Source organism: Ciconia boyciana, chromosome 3 (assembly GCF_034638445.1).
Source record: "Ciconia boyciana chromosome 3, ASM3463844v1, whole genome shotgun sequence".
Taxonomy (NCBI): Eukaryota; Metazoa; Chordata; class Aves; order Ciconiiformes; family Ciconiidae; genus Ciconia; species Ciconia boyciana.
This window is the reverse complement of record NC_132936.1, coordinates 26,583,110-26,600,105: the sequence shown is the minus strand read 5'-3', so window position 1 is coordinate 26,600,105 and position 16,996 is coordinate 26,583,110. Positions and strand designations below refer to the sequence as shown.

Genomic DNA, 16,996 nt, shown 5'->3' with positions numbered 1-16,996 from the left:
GTGAGGGGTCTAGAGCAGAAGTCTTATGAGGAGCAGCTGAAGGAACTGGGGTTGTTTAGCCTGGAGAAAAGGAGGCTGAGGGGAGACCTTATCGCTCTCTACAACTACCTGAAAGGAGGTTGTAGAGAGGTGGGGGTCGGTCTCTTCTCCCAGGTAACAAGTGATAGGACAAGAGGAGATGGCCTCAAGTTGTGCCAGGGGAAGTTTAGACTGGATATTAGGAAATTTTACTTCACTGAAAGGGTTATCAAGCATTGGAACAGGCTGCCCAGTGAAGTGATTGAGTTGCCATCTCTGGAGGTATTTAAAAGATGTTTGGATGAGGTGCTTAGGGACATGGTGTAGTGGTGGTCTTGGTAGTGTTAGGTTTATGGTTGGACTCGATGATCTTAAAGGTCTTTTCCAACCTATAAGATGCTGTGATTCTGTGATTCTGTGACATCTAAACATAAATGTCCTGTACAACCTGAGAAAGACATTGAAATGCAGCTCACTAGTACAAAAATATCATATAAAATAACACTGTTAATGTAACTAAACATTTAAGGGGAAGCTTTTCCTACCGTAACCTGCATAATGTCAAACATGAAATCACAGTGATGCATGCTTTTCCACTGCTGTGCTTCATTGATGAAGTTAGTGTGCAAAATCAACTCTGTCTCTTTAAAAATCCCCAAACCCAAACCTTGTAAAGCATTACTATTATTATTTAAAAAACCTCTCCTATCTTCCAGCAGTTTTTACTCTGCCTGACTAGAATATATTTCAATTAGTATCACTGATAAATGGATTATTTCAAGTATTGAAAGAGGCGTCTTTTAGTATCTTCAGAAAAACCCACTTTTTGTTCTGTGACTAGTGGACTTAAATTTCTCATTTCAAATGAGAGTTGTCTATTATTTTTGCTCTAAGCCACGCTTCTCCTTGGTCCTGCCTAATGCTGAAATTTGTGCAAGTGTCTTTAAACCTTGTATCATTTGCAGTTTGCCAGGGTTTTAGGGTCAGCAAAGAGCTGCTGCGTGGTGATGCCACTAATCAGGTAGGCGATACCCTCTTACTTAAAATGGATTTTTGCTTGCTAGTGCTTTTGTTGGTCCTTCCAGCCCTTGGGACAAGCATGTTTGCATTGGGTGTCTAGATTGTCTTACCTTGTGCCTGCAATCTCTGTGAATAGAAACATGGGGTGGATATGTGGATATGTGCATGTACAAACTACCTGCCTGTTCTTCCATTATCTTTACCCTGCTTCCCCCAGCTCGGCTCTATTTCTGTAGTGACCCACAGTGGAGTGGACAAAGATGTTTCTTGGGGTAAAAAATACCCTTTGAAGGAAGGTATCCTTCCCCCCCCCGCCCCCTTCAGGTATAACAGGTTTCACAGATGACATTGCAATCACATGCTGATGTACACGCAGAATAACTCCCCCAGGTCAGACTTCAGCCTTCACTGTTGAAAGAAGAGAGCCATGAGGGCTTGACTTGATGTACTTGTGCTTTTACTAGCCTTACTATGGTATGAAGGGCTGATGGCCAAAGTTGGGGTAAAGTTGGTTTGACAAAGTGAAAGCCCAATTTAGGAGTGGCTTGAGTTTAGGATCTAATTTATCACAACTGACGTTTTGGTAACTTCATAAATCATTTTATTAACACTGCCATGATACTCTTAATGATTCAGCAACCTACCGCAGCCAGAAAAAACAGACTTAAAAGGCTGCAGATGAACCTGTGTAGGTAGGCAGACCTACCAGATGGCATCTTACTGGCAGTAACACAGCCATTTACAGCCTTATTAGCAGTCATACATATATTACTCAAGTATTCCCTATGACAATGCTGGGTGTTTTTAAAGGATATTTTCAAACTTATTTCTCCTCTCTGTTTGCATCTCAGCCCCCTTTTTTTCCAAACCTCAAATTCATCAGGAGTTGAGCTCATTTTCTTTCTCTAAAAGATAGAAAAATGTTTTACAGCAACATATTTAAAAAACAGTGTGGAAAATAAATAGCTTCACTTGTCCATAAACCAGACCACCAGAATGTTTTGCAGGAGCAGTGGACTGACAGAGCCTGTGCTGATCCAGTTCAAATGTTGGTTTTTTCCCCTTATTAAGGAGGAGACCACAGGCAATCACCAAGGATTAAGCACCTCTGCCCATCTCTGGTGCTGCAGAAATAAAGTGTGGAGGGAAATCACCTCACTGGTTTATTCTGGAATTTTCTAACTTGCAAAATTTAGCTATCAGTTTTCAGGTATTCAGTTACCTGAATCATGGACAGTAATAATGGGATAGAAAACACTTGTAAAGAGGCAGATATTAGTACTGTCCTTGTGGAGGTCATACAAAAAAGCGTAACTCTGCTAGTTAAAAAGGAACATTGCTTCTAGGTACCCATGTTGATATTCTGCAGAGAGAGTTTATTAAGTTTGTAAATGCAGCTGTATTCAGTAGCTCATTGTACAAATTATCTCAATATCAAACCCATAGCAAAGCAGTGTTTTACATCACTGACTACCAGTAATAGCAATGCAGAAGCAGAGGTGTTGAGTTTAAATGTCAGCCATGACCTGAAGCTCTTAGCATTTTCCCACACTCAGTTTACACCATCCAGTTTTCCTGAGAGACCCCTGTATTTGTACTTTCCTTGTATAACTTGGGATTGTACATTTGTACACAATTTTTTCTCTGCATTAGAAGTTGAAAGTCTGCATTTGGAAGGTGGCTTAAGAGTTCTGTCTTGCTGTGGAGTAAAGTAGTAATCATCTTAGTGAATTGCTGGTTTTACAGAGTCCAGCTACTAAGATAGAATTGGAGAAAAGATAAGACCACTGATGTGAGTAAATTGTGTTAGTTATGACAGAGCAGAGCACTTGTTCCTGATTTGCAAAAAGCAAAGATTTTCTTACCTCAGTAACTAAAGCTAATTCTGCCAAAAATACAAAGGCAAAAAGTTATCAAGTTGAGATGAAGTGTGGCTTCAGTTATTTATTGATAATTTCAAAAATTTTTGCTTCCTAAAGATACCTGGAACACTATTCTTTGATTAAGTGGAAAGTATTATCTGGTATTATTTTAGATACAAGAAGTAGTATTAGTCAGTAGCTACCGTTGGCTACTAAGAAAATGGCTCCAGGGAGAAAAAAAAAGAAGTACAGTATAATTACTTCAAGTACTGAATGATTCCTAGTCATTACTGGGAAGGTGTATGTGTGAATAAGAAACAATGCAGACAGGAAAACTATTATTTCCAAAGCCAGTTTATTAGGGGTGCAGTTTCATGATCTGGAGCACTGAATCTGAGCACTTGGCAGTAGAGGCGCAGCTATAAGGAACACATTTCCAGTGAACAGCAACAAATTAAAAAAGCACCCCATGGTGATTTCTCAGCCAGATGCTTCTTGGTTGTATTGCAGGACTGCACTGCGCCCAGCCTACCGCTGCCTGACCCTGTGTGCTGTGGAATGGCTTACACTACAGGTAAGTTTGGGCAGCTCCTGTGAAAAGATGTTTCTCAAATCAACCACCACAAAGAACAGCATTGCAGAAGGTGCCATGGCACATCCCTGCTGAGCCAGGCTGCTGTTTGCATCTCAGCATGGTGAGAGCAATATGACGTTTTCAGCTTTCCCTGGGACTGCTGTAGTTGCAGCAGCAGCACAGATCCATTTCTGACTATAGGCATGGAGATGGTTGGCAACTGTATTGAGAGTCCTTGTAAAGTGACCAAGCTTTCCTTCTCAACTGCATGCCACAAAGAACAGCTCATGGCATCTGTGCCAGGAGAGTTAGAGTAGGCAGAGCTGACTACTTTGCTAGTCATTTCCTATGGTTATATACCCATTTCATAGTCTCTGGTCTATGAAGAGTGACAGGCTTGTGCTGCTGCTATGGGAAGGCATGGTCTTTCAGCAGTGTAGGAAGAACTTCAAGAAAGGGAAGGCACCTTGTTTGGTGCAGTAATGATGGGACCACAAACATAAGATTGCGAAGATTATTTGGATACTGACTTCCACCTCCAGGGCTGGAAAGATGACGGTTAGGCAGTATGGTACTCATAAGATTCAATCCACAGTATTTCAGGGTGACAGTCACAAATGAAGCCATGGCAGACTTGGCTGTCATTAGCTTCCTCAAACTGTGCCATAACCGCTGATGCAACACATATCATATCTGCTGCTCTGATCAGATGTGATGGTTCATCATCAGGAAAGATGTTGTCTCTCCGCAGTGTTGCAAACCATTGTAGGTCATCATACCCATCACTTCCAACTAGTTTTGCAAGATGCATAATATCTTGTATAACTGCTGCCTGGCAGCAAAAAGGCTAGAAAGCACCTGGAATTTGTCCCATCAAGATCGAGGGAGTCACCATGCCATTCAGCAGAGTTGTCCGGCCTCCAACAATTCCTAGCTCAGGAACTTCCTGAGACAGATTATTCTGATTTGAATGTGTCCAGTTGTTTTTAAATCCATATAAACTTTTAACAGCCGCTAAGTTCCATAGCTTGATTACATTTTGTGTGAAGAGCAGCATTGCTCTCTCAGCCATCTCTTTTCCAGGCAGGAGAGTCCCAGTCTATGTAATCACTTCTCATACAGAGATCACTTTGTAGGTTCGAATTTTCTGTCCCTCTCTGAGCCTTTTCAGCATGTACTGTATCCGTTTAGATACAGGGAGATTGGAACTGCATACCTGCATGCTTGGAAATGCAAAGGAAGATGCTGCTAGTCGGGCAGGAAGTAAGGAACCTTTCTTGAATTTACTGTGCAGATACCTTTTGAGTTACTTGTACCTTCAGCTATCTAATTTAGGCATGAGAGGAATATTTCAGAGGTACACACCTCTCTTCATTAATGATATAATCTCCTGGAAAACTTCAGTTGAATATTCAGACAACTTTTATTAGGAGTCTTCCTGCTTCTGCTGTCTTCATGCTCACCTAGGCTTCAAATGTAGATGCTCTAAATTGCATCTCAGATAGCAAAGTAGCTGCTGTGAGTAACCTTCATAAAGGCATTTAGAGAACTGAAGACTTGGGTACAAAGCCCTTGTTAGCCTGGGCAGATTCAAGCTCATATCTCCCATGAGATTTCTATAGCTTCCTAGTTTGTGTGTGGCTCACCACTGATGTTCTAGGTATACAAAAGATTTCAAATGGGAAGGCAGAAGAGGAGATCTGATTCTGTAGCTCAGTGGCTATGATACTGTTCAGGAGAGTACTGTTTAGAGAATATGGGTTTCAGTCTCTCATACATTTTTTTAAACATGAAATACCACTACTAATAACAGAGGGAAAAAGAAAAGACAGGAAAGCACAGAAAGAGAAAAGGCTGGATAAAGTCAGGGAAAAGTGAATCTCAAGTTGGATCATTCTATAAGTCCAGATTCTTTTATTTGCATCTTCATGCCCTCTAACAGCTTTTATATGGGTCATCAAAATATGTTCAACATCCCTGCACTTATGAAGGACATTCTTCTCTTCGTCAAGTAGAATACTGAATGTAGCTGGGAATAAAATAACAGTGTTGATTCCCAGACTAGAGAACTCTGCTTTTAGCGTCAATTTTTTATTCAAGCCTGTGTTGCCTGGGCAATGTCAGGGAAAATATAAATTCTCTTCTGTAGGAGGAAATGCTCTGCCTCCAAACTTCTAAAATGCTTATCTTTGTGAACAGCTGAAATATGATGAAGCATGTGTCCAAAAAAGTGTATTCCCAAGTCAGCATTTCAAGTGGGTGTGAATTTCAAGTTATTCAGAAATATTCAGCCATCAGTGGGGGGAGGAAGAGCACCAGATTTCTTTAAGTGCACATTAAAAGTGGCAGAGTGACCAGCCAGGCTCTTCACAGAGGTCAAGTATCTGCGAGTTTGTAGCACTGTTACCAAGTGTCTTGATTTTGATCTGAATTGACACATTAGACTATAATCAGAGCAGGTCCATATTTGTTCATTTCTTGAACTAAAACCTTTACCCCTCCCCAGAACTGTTAAAATGAAAAACCCTGGGTTTGCTCAACTTAATATGTAAAGAGTATAATGCAGAATTTTGGATGTTGGTTTAGTTAGGCACATTGATGAAAGACTTTTACCCATGTACGTTGCACAGAACATTTAAAGTCATGCCATCTTCCACACTGCATACATACAATTCATCTTGGCTTTAGGCTTATCTCTGGATCCCAGGGACTACTTAGTAAAACTTCCCCTGACTGAACTTCTGGTTCATGAGTGAACGAGCTGTAATGTTTCACTCCAGAGCAGAAAATCTGGAAAGTGCTTTTCCTTTACCTCTCCCCATACTTGTAGCTGACTCAACAACTAAAAATAATCTAAATAAAAAACAGCCTTACCCTGGAAAGTAATTTAAGGCTCAAGCATATCATATGTGTTGCATACAATCTGAGTCTACCCAGCCTGTCTGGGATAACATGTTAGAGTATTTACTATTTGTTGAAAATAGTCACAGGGTTGTGCAAAGTACCAAACCCTCTGTCTTACCGTAATACGATGGGAATCTCTTCTCTTGTGACTCTTCTTCCATTTTTATGGCAAGGTAGAGTCTGATGGTCCCAGGCACTTTTCCACTCACAAACACATCAATGTGCTGGAGAGCTTCATCTGGCAACATGCAAAGGAGGCAGATGAACTAAAGGGCTGGAACAGATGTACCAGAGCAACATCATCTAAATACAGCACCAAATATACAGTTCTTGGCCCATCAGAAGCTCAGAGAATAGCTTTCTACCTGCCTAGCCCTAACCAGGTAGTTGCAGTATACTGCAAGTGGTAAAGAAGTGGAGGGCTTTGAAGTAGGACGTAGAGGATGGAGAACTGCACAATAGATTTCTACAGTAACTTGTAAAAGGGAAGTCTGAAAAGAGAAGCATGAAAATGGTTATTAACTGTCCCATCCCATTCCCTCCCCAGAAGATTTAATGCTTAACGCTAGTATCCTGTAATGAAACAAAAGTGAGAATCAAAAAGTAGGGAGATATCAGATCTGATAAGGAGGGTGAGACTACATTGATGAGAGACTACAGTGATGAGAGAGAAAGAAAGGAAGGTTTTGTTTGATGAACTGGAAGAATGAAACAAGTAGTGACTAAATTAGGGAAGATGGCAAGGAACTGCACAAATAGTCTTAGGAACAGGAGTTTGGTGGACAAGAGGAACTGATATTGAAAGTGTTGACTGGGGGAGAGATAACAGCAGCCAAGAAGAAAACTATAATTCTGGGCTTGGACAGCAGTTCTGGCAGAGAGGGAAGGATACATCTTGAAGTTTCTGTTAAAACCACAGTGCCTGGCTGAGGAAAACATTTATGCTTTACAGAGGAGGGTCAAGTCAGACAGACTATGTTTTATGAACTTGATTGACACAACACTGTGGAATCTGTAGGCACTATACAGGAAATAGTTATTTTGGAAGAACATGAAGGAGGAAAAGATGATGATGCTCACTGTATAATATAAAAGTTGTGCCTCTTCTTGATTTGAGCGAAATGATTTGCTTGTTTCTGTTCCGCTGCAGACAATACTTCATTGCCTAGTAGCAAGGTCTGCGATATCCTTATCAAGGAAGTTTTTCCATCTTTGACAAGGCTATTTCATCCTTACTTACACTGTGCTCCAGGCTGCATTCTTTTGATTTTTGTGTGTAAATATCCTGCACTGTAATTTAGACGTGACATCATCTCTGTAACAGTTCTCAGTTGTAAAGCTATTTCCTCCTGCAATTTTGAAAGTGTATTTCTTTAATTATCCAAAGTTCTGAAAAAGCAGGGTCTTAGGAGGGACCTATGTACTGCAGAAAGTAACTACTTATAGAAGAGTTTCCAAGTTTCAGCTTCAGCTGCTTTGCGTGTTATTAAATGATCATGTCACAGCAATAATACTGTGAAACCACCTCCCTCTGCACACTCCTCCCTAAAGACCTAGTTTTTCTGTCTCTTAGAAGTCCTAACTGTATAGTTCCATAAAACCTGTCATGAAGAAGGAAAAAGCAAACCCCAAACTGTCTGGACAGGCAGTACCAATCCTTTCGCCACCTCACATGTAACTGCAGATTTTTTTTATATATCCAAGAACAACAGGAAAGACATTCTGGGCAGTGATAAATCTCCTTGGGAAATAAACACCACAGGGTGGTTCTGTTTCTAGTGATAGTTCAGGTGCTTTCCAGACAACAGAAGCTACCAGGCAAACAACACAAGCTGGCATGCAAGAAGTCATCCAAAGGTTCAGCTAACATGACCTTGGGATTCCCAGAAGTGAGGAAGGTGTGGACCTGCCGGCAGGCTGGGAGGGCTGTGCCTCCAGCACTGTGCCACAAATCACTGCCATTCCCTCTGAAGGACGCTGACTCCGGCAGTTCAAAGAAACTTGCAGTCCTACATTACACCTGGCTGCTACCTATCAACACCTCAGCCCTGCACAGGAATTTGAGCTGCTCCTGGGTGTTTGGAGGGTTGTTTCACATCTGTATCAACAGAAGAAAAACTCTGCTTTGCCAGCTTCCAGCAAAAGCTGTTAGCAGACACCTGTGCTGATAACCTACACACCAGCTGTTATTTATTTACTACTGGCAGTTTTAAACCACCTTATTGTCAGCTGCTGCACGATGCTGTAGTAAGGGCGATGCTCTTCCAGAGCCTGCCATTTGGTCATATCATGCAAAGAGCTCATTCTGAAATACAGCAATAAAAGGAGATAAAAAATAAAACTCTGCTTAATGCAATAGGACTACAGCCATTTGGTTTTCTGTTATTAGATCTGTCATTAAAGGAGTCAGACTGCTGGCACAGACACAGACTTTTTCATGCTTTCCAGTTTTCAGTCAGAGCAAATATTCTTTTTTTTTTTTTTTCCAGGGTTGTGTGTTGTTCATGAGGAAAAAATTAGTTTAATCAGCTTTCTAGATGTTGCTCCTGGGATACCTCAATTTTATGCTCTAGAAGTGTTAGAAACACAGCTCCACAACTCAGAAATACTAATTAAAAGCACCTTTGCCTTACAGTCCCTAAGCTGATTATAGGTTTCACCAAAAACTGCATGTGTGTGCTAGCAGCTTCTTAGCGCTGAATGGGCTGATAACACTTTACCATGTAATGCAGTCATGCCTAAGTTAAGATAACATGCAGATCAATTAAGATAACAGAAGTTTATTATAGTGGAACTATAAACAGAAAATCAAGTGATGCAAGAGTTTTTACTAGTTATTTTTATTTAGAAAGGAACAATCTCCAAAAAGTTACCTATAGTTGAGTCAGGAAAATATCCAGCAACATAAAACCAACTCAACAAATCTGTAGTTTAATAAGTCAATACCAGATGGCTCATATACTAGGATCACTGTGAATATTTAGAGGTTTTTTACTCACTAGATATACACACCCCAAATGCAGTTGCAATCTAAAACTGATTACAAAAACAGAGAAAGGGGAAAAAAGAGATGTATAATCCACCCACTTTACGAGTTTCTGGCAGTCTTGCTTTCAAACACATCCTTAGCCAATCTCACATGATTAGTCACTGTAACTATAAAGAAATGGTTTTAGATCCTAATTTATTTTTAAGGATATACTGTTTGAAGAGGACACCGATTTTGCTGCCATTCTGACACAACTTCAGCAACACATTCTTCAAGGTCATGCCTGTGTTTGTCCTCAGTATTTCTGCATTTGCCAATGTGAGTCCCCAGTAAATTATGCAAAGTGTGGTAAAACCTCTTCTTATCTCTGGAAGAGGAAGGAGGGAAAGGGATGTTGGTAGTCTGTGCATCCAAGTGAGATCACCTATACCACCGATGCAAGTGAAATGAGTTAAAATAGGACCTGTGCTGGGAGATAAACTACTTTTAAAAAGTAACTAACTCAGCCAATGTGAATCTCAGGAAGGAATAATACTTATTTTGGCTTTTCAATTTATTTTGGTTTAAACAGATTCCTAATCAAATTAAGCTAACTTAGAAAGATCTTGAATCATGCTAATGTGATTTTGTTAGAGACAGCTTCTAGCAGGGGTGTGGAACTCTGAGAAGGAGAGACAGCACTATCGAGCTAAGTTGTTTTCACAAATGAATGGCAAAAGTATTCACACAGGATAAAAAAGGTAAGGTTAAGACAACCTCTTCTCCACAAAAAAAGATTGAGAGCAAAAAAATGAAATTAAAAACAAGTAGATTCCTGATAAGGTGAGCATGGTACCATTTTGTAGAGGAGACAGCACGGCTGTGCTGTGCTATGGCAGAATGTCAATTAAGCACTGTACGTTGCAAAGATCTTAGCACTGATCAACTCAAAACTACCCATGAATCGATGCTTCACCCTGCTGGGTTTTGTGCCTTTTCCTCTGTGTGTTACCATCCTTAGGACCTTGGTATCAAGTACAAGTGTTTTTTCTGTTGGTGGATTTCTTCTGACAAATGAATCATTTGACACGTTCTCATCATTCCCCCTCCTGTGTTGGTTTACTGAGGGAATGACCAGAGTCGGTGTCTTCTCTTGTTGAGGTCTCGGGTAGAAACGTGCCTTCCTTCCAATGCTGAGGTGGTTGAGAACCCACACTAGGGTACGTAGGTCAAAAGCTGTTTGAAAGACTCCAGGCTATAAACATGAAATAGTATTTCTTTTTTCCTGCCTGTACAACATGCTAGTCTTTGGATTTAATTCTAACCTCTCCTGTATTCACTATGTACTACTACAAAGCAGTATTCAGTTGGATGGACAGCACTCCTGTTGCCCATAATGTGAGACCAAAATTAGGCATCAGATTTTCTGCTGGCTATATTTACCTGTGTACTACAAATTTTGCAAGAACAGCCAATAGATAAGGATTTCTATCAAACCGTATAATTTAAGATGAAATTATCTAAATTGACAGATTGTTTTAGCTGAAACATTTTAATTTAGTAAGAAGTATATTAGACTTTGTATTGTCAAGTCTGTTACACGCGTGACTAATAAAAGACCAACAAGTTGATCCAAGAATTTACAATTTAAGTTGCTGAGATTAATCTTAAGAAGATTTATGAGAAAGCTGATTTGGAATGTTATATTATATAAATTAATAGTGACAGATTTTTATGGGTAGTACACTTAGGAAATGACTTCAAAATAAACTAGGAGTTTACTAAATAAACTAAAGTTAAACAATATAATTCAAACAAATTATTCTGTTATTTACTGGAAACCATATGTTCACATGTCACAACCTATTTAAGTATTTATATTTTAGTCTGTAGTACTTGACAACTAGTTTCTTAATAAAGGGGCTCATAAGGTCAAGGGTGAAGGGTGATACCATGTTACCAGTACTCTGCAATAAATAGGTAAATAGTTTCAATTATGAACAGTACAATTTGTAGACAGACCTGATTACCAATTTTTGTATCAAACATACCAACTTTAAGATGCTGTTAAAAATGTGCACGTCAGAAAACTAAGCAAGGAAAAGACCTCAATAAATTATATTTTCTACTTTGTATACTAAAACCAGCTATATAGTACTTAGATACTTGAAAACGAGATCTTAACCTGTTGAGTTATAGGTGCTCAGTATTTCTGAAAATAAAGTCAGTTTAATTTTCCATAAAATAATCATAACTTGGAGCTTTTCTATTAAGAAGTATGTTTAACATTTTACAGAGCGACTATACAAATGCAATTTGTGCCTGAAACAGGCTGCCACCCAGATACTGCTGAACTTGTTTGGAAGAAAAAATGTGTATAATCCTCAAGTTTACAGAAGTTGTACATCCAAATCCCTTAAAAAGCCTAAGAAGTTAGAACAATGCAATAGAATAGCAAAATGTATAAACCATTGTACCTTGATTGTTCCATAATATTAACTTGAAATCATTATTTTTAGTACAGGGTTTCCATTGCCTTACACTGACAGTACTCTGAGGGGAGCACTGAGTTTGGAAGGTGTGAGTTATGAGCTGCCATTAAGTTACTTGATAATACATTATTCTCTATGACAATGCGATATCATCTTGATGGACCTTGCAAATATTTAAAGGAGGTTGTACATTTATAGATAAACAAGTGTTACACAACATACTTTACATACAAATTTTACTTTGTACCTGCTAATAACAAAACCACAGGTTGAAGAGGAATTTAACATCTAAGACATTTGCATACGTTTTTCAAGCATACCTGAAGGATTTAATATGTTGCATTTTGAACAGATTTTAGCACTTGAATGATATGTTGTCTTAATTCATTTGACTCAGGATCAGTAACTGTTTATGGTTTCAGCCTAGATGTAAGGTAGTTTGAAATTCAGTTAAAGGCATTGAAATAAACTAATAACTATGCATCTGAGCATAACTACTGAATTACAATTACTTTTGACAACTCAATTTAGAAGTGCAAGTTTACATCAGCAGGTGTGAGTTGAGCATGATGGGTAACCTTATCCTTTTACCAAAGAAAATGTATTGAGCAATGGTCGTGAAGATGTGGCGACATGGGCCTTCAGCTATCTGCAGAGGCACTCGGAATAGAGGCACCTACAGAATCCATGCATCTGCATTGGTAGCACAGCTCCTGCTGCCTACACCAGAGCTAGCTCAGGCACGCTCACCCACACTGCACGCACGTCTTTTAATTGCACTGTAACATGATCAACTTCGGTTAGAGATTAGAAAATATCTTTCCACTTCCTCCCAGTGAATAATGATTCATTCAACTTTTAGGTCCAAAGGTCTTCAAGAAATATTAGAAGCAAAATGACTTTTATTAGGGAAGTGCTTTATTATAAAAACCTAAAGATTTCACAAGATGAACACTTACACAAGTAATAAAAATGTAGAAAACGTTTCCCTGTATTTATAAATATGTAACTTGTGTTTGCTTAGAAATTTTATTCACAGCTTTTTTTTTTTTGTTGAATCCAAACTAGGCTTGTTTCCTTACAACCATATGGAAGTTCTTGAGTTAGCTCACAGCTGAAAAATGTAGTTTTCCATGGGACATATTGTATGCTGAGTGATTGAATCTAAAAGAAATAAAAAACCAGGATTATTTAAGATAAAATGCACAAGAAACAGATGATAAAGCTACAATGTACTTCAGAGCAATTTTTGGTATAAAACGGTTTGGTGGAGCTGAGAACCTAGAGAGACAAGGACCCTAAAAAAAACGATAATACCACAAGAACTTATCATTTATTTAAGTTTAAAAAAGGTGCTGCATTATCTCCCTATATGCTTTTGATTGTGGTCAGCCTTCAGTGAATTAATTGGCAATTGGTTTTAACGGCAGAAAGCAGACAGCCACAAACCAACTGGATTGCAACAGTGAAGTGTCAAAGACTAGACAAAACTTCAGATCTGATTTGATTTATTTGATTAAGATGGCAATTTATAGGTGACACTGTTCATACTATTATGTAAACAGTTGCTGAGAAAGGGGCTGAGCTTCAAAGGCATGTATCCTTCCTTTAAAATATCATATAGAAATATTTCTTTTTTCTGAGTTTTGATGATTCATCATTTAAAATGTGTTAGCCAGAGCTTGCACAACTGTGCCTTGTGAGCGGGACATAATTAGAAAAGGCACCATCAGACTGCAAAAGAGAACCGAGAAATTTGTAAAGGGCACAAAGAATTCAGAGTCTTTTTCCATTAGCAGCCAGATGCGCAATTCTTTCAGCCCCCTGATGGGCTGAGCGTGGCCTGTCCAGCTGCAGTAAGCTCATGAGATACTGGACCTGGGGTGAGGCAGAACTCCATGAGAACAGTAAAAGAGTGGGACGTGCCACGAGTTGCATGCCACTTTAGATCATTACCTTTATTCATCAGCAATTTATGACTGGAGTACTACTATGTGAAGCTTTTGTGTTTAATTTACTACATCATATTTTTAGTCTTGCACAAACCTCTGGTTTCCTCATCTGGTCACTTTGAAGCCAGAGAAAGGCACAATAAACAATGCATTCTTCTTCTGCCTCTCTCTCAAATCTTCACAGTTTTATCTTATACTTTAAGAAAGTATCAAATAAGGTTTGCATTTAGATGAGTATTTTTCTCTTATGGCTCACTTCTCCTTTCTTCTTTAGTGGTATCTTCTTTCAGGTTTTAAGCCACTATGATCTGATAGCGTTAATGGTCAAGAGATTAGGACTTGCTTGGCTAGTCTCATGTAACATCAATTCATGTAGTACATTTATTGCTAGAGTCTGCGTGAGGCACTATCTAGAGCAGTCTGACGTAGTGTATGACGAAAATTTAATCTTGTTTTATCTAGTATGCAAAAGGTCCCTTTTTGGAAAATACCCTTATCTTGTCTGAAGAAGGAAGAGTGTCAGGCTGGAAGCTGTGAATCCTACATAGATTATCAAAAGCTTTGCTTTGAGGGTGAGGATATTGCAATTTTACATCTGATTCCCTGCAAACAGATGACTGTTAGAAATGTGGTGTCCTTAACGGAAAAGCGACGGACTAACAACTCTTAGAAACTTAACAGCAGATTTTAAAAATAAACTTTTTGCAAGTGAAATAGAGACTGCAGAAAATTGTCTTCCAGATGTGTAATATATAATTCAGGACAGATTATCAGAGGGTGCCAATTACCATATTTCAGTAGTGCTATGCCAGTTTATACCAGTTAAAAATCTTTCTTACTACATCTAAAATTGAAGTACATGCCATTTTAAAAAACAATTATTCCGTGGGTGTTTCCCCATAATTTAGTTTGCTCTGAATGAAACAATCATACAAAAGATAAATTTGAAAATCTTTGGATGAAATTTGTTCTTGGTAAAATTACAATGGTGAGTACCAGGACCATCATAAAACAGTCTGAGTTGTAAGAGAAAGTCCTCACCATGGAGACAACCTTCCTGAAAACCTAACTGTAGCAGTCTCTTCCGTTTTCTTCCCTCCATAACCTCAGTTTAGTGACCTATTTACAGTCAATTTTTGAATACATATTCCACAATATTTTATGAGTTGAAATTTAGTGTCTTACCTAATACCCATTTTTCTGATAAACTTTTTATTTCCTGGTACTTCTTTCCTGGTTTTTTTCCTATACAGATTTTTGCCTGACGTAAGGCTTTACATATTTTCCCTCCTGACAGCTGTATAAGTTCAATTAGCTTTTTGCAGGGTGGCTGACTGGTAGGAGATACAAACATGACAGGCTGGTTTGAAAAGAGATTCTGCTGGTATTTTCCTGTTGATAGCTGACGCTGAAGTCTGCAGATCTGTATTTGAGGAAACAAGGAAATTAATTAACCAATGCGTTGCATTTCCACTCAAAGTAAAACTAATCCTTGCCTTTGTTAATTCAGAAAAAAAGAATTATAGTATATGAGTATGAACTTTACTTTTACAGGTGTGTCAGAAACTCTTGGGCAAACTATACAAAGAGTTTGCTGTACTTGATAAATACAGTTCCCAAAACAGAGCTGAGACTATTGTGTTATAGGTCAGACGGTTTACCTATAAAACTTCTTAAAGCACTCGACAGTATTATTTTTCACCATAATCTTACATTCTTACATTTATAACACTGGCCATCACACAGAACTATTAAAGGATATTATAAATAATTTTAGTCTTGTAGCACAAATACAAACCATGAAAGCCTTTACAATATATAGTGCTCAGCAGTTTGTATCAGGGAGCTTTACAAACATATCTAATTCAGAGTTTCAACTACTTTAGGACCTCTTCTCCCCTCCTGTGCTCCCACAGATACGAACTGCATTTTGTCTTAGATGTATGAAGTAATACAAATGTACCAGAACTCAGAGCAAAACATTTCATGTAAACTCTTTTGTCTCCACAAAACCAAAAAAAGAAGTTATTTGTGAATGTGCAGCCTATAACACTTGATCATTATAATAAAAACCTGCTTGATCTATATGAGGCAAATTTTCTTCTCTGTATATACCAGGCAGGACAGTGGTTCAGCAATTAAAGCTATCTCCTTTAGCTATAATGTGCATAAAAGCAGTGCATACAACAAGTGTACACACCATGGTACGCAATATAAAGTTTTCATACTAAAATAAAAAAAAAAGCAAGTCTTGTATTTCTTAGGGTGAGATTGCCATTGACCTGCCAAATTAATGTATGTAACATGTCTGATTCTGTATCTCTTGTCAAAGTTTGGAAAATTTATAATGAGACTGGAGTTAATAGTAAGATGAGACCAAAAATAAATGTTTCGTATTATGTGATGCTTGGAATTTTTCATACGGATGATCAACACGAGCACATTTCATAGAGGAAAGGTCGTTCTGTATGTATCTCGTTTATATGAGATGGCTGAATGTGAAACTGTAGTCAGTGAGGAGGTGTAACTGGAACAGTGGAAGAAATTACTTGTTGAGTGGATTCCTTCCTCCAGTCCTCGGACAAACCTGCTGTGAAACCATAGGCACTTAAAAATTTAATGCAATAATATATGTGCTTGGCAGGTGTGCAGCCAAAGTGAGAGTCTTCACCTGGTTTACAGGGGTTTTATAAAGCCAGGCAGTTCCATGGCATTTTCACACATCCCTAGATAAAAGTCAAATTGAATTCCCTTAGCACTCTTGATCAATTAGCTAGATGAAGCACCCGCAAAGCGTGAAGCCCATGCTAACATGAGACTTCATAGCTCAGTGGTTCTGTGCCACTGTCCTCTGCTATTCTAGGACAAGTCAATCCCAATCTGAATTTTGAGATCTCCTCCATCAATAAATAATTTAGCTTTCTGTGATTGTTAATTCCTTGGCTGCTCTCCTGAGAATAAAATCAAATTGATTCTTTGTGTTCTGAATTCAGCAAGTTATAAAGACAGTAACTTCTATGGACGAAGCAGGCCAAAAAGACTCAAGCACAATCCAGGAAATACCCTTTATTTTCTATTCTTCTGTGAACTCAGGTTTATGAATGATATGGCATCTAATCCTGTCTCATGGTAGTCAAACAGCTGCTAAATGATTTTCTTGATCACAGTATCAAACCAGAGTTATATTGCAGATTTTGGAGGACCCA

General features: G+C 38.6%; 1 protein-coding gene across 5 annotated transcripts in view; it reads right to left on the bottom strand.

The window, feature by feature from the left end:
• Positions 1 to 12,821: 12,821 nt before the first annotated feature.
• The window catches only part of MCPH1 (microcephalin 1), a 136,880-nt gene continuing 132,705 nt past the window's right edge, over positions 12,822 to 16,996 (bottom strand). For all 5 annotated transcript variants that reach the window (XM_072855150.1, XM_072855146.1, XM_072855147.1 and 2 more), the window contains 2 exons: positions 14,976 to 15,213; positions 12,822 to 13,002 (listed from right to left, as the gene is read on the bottom strand). In XM_072855150.1, coding sequence (XP_072711251.1) covers positions 12,947 to 13,002; positions 14,976 to 15,213 — 294 coding nt within the window. In that variant the 3' untranslated portion in view covers positions 12,822 to 12,946. The remainder of the gene's footprint in view (positions 13,003 to 14,975; positions 15,214 to 16,996) is intronic.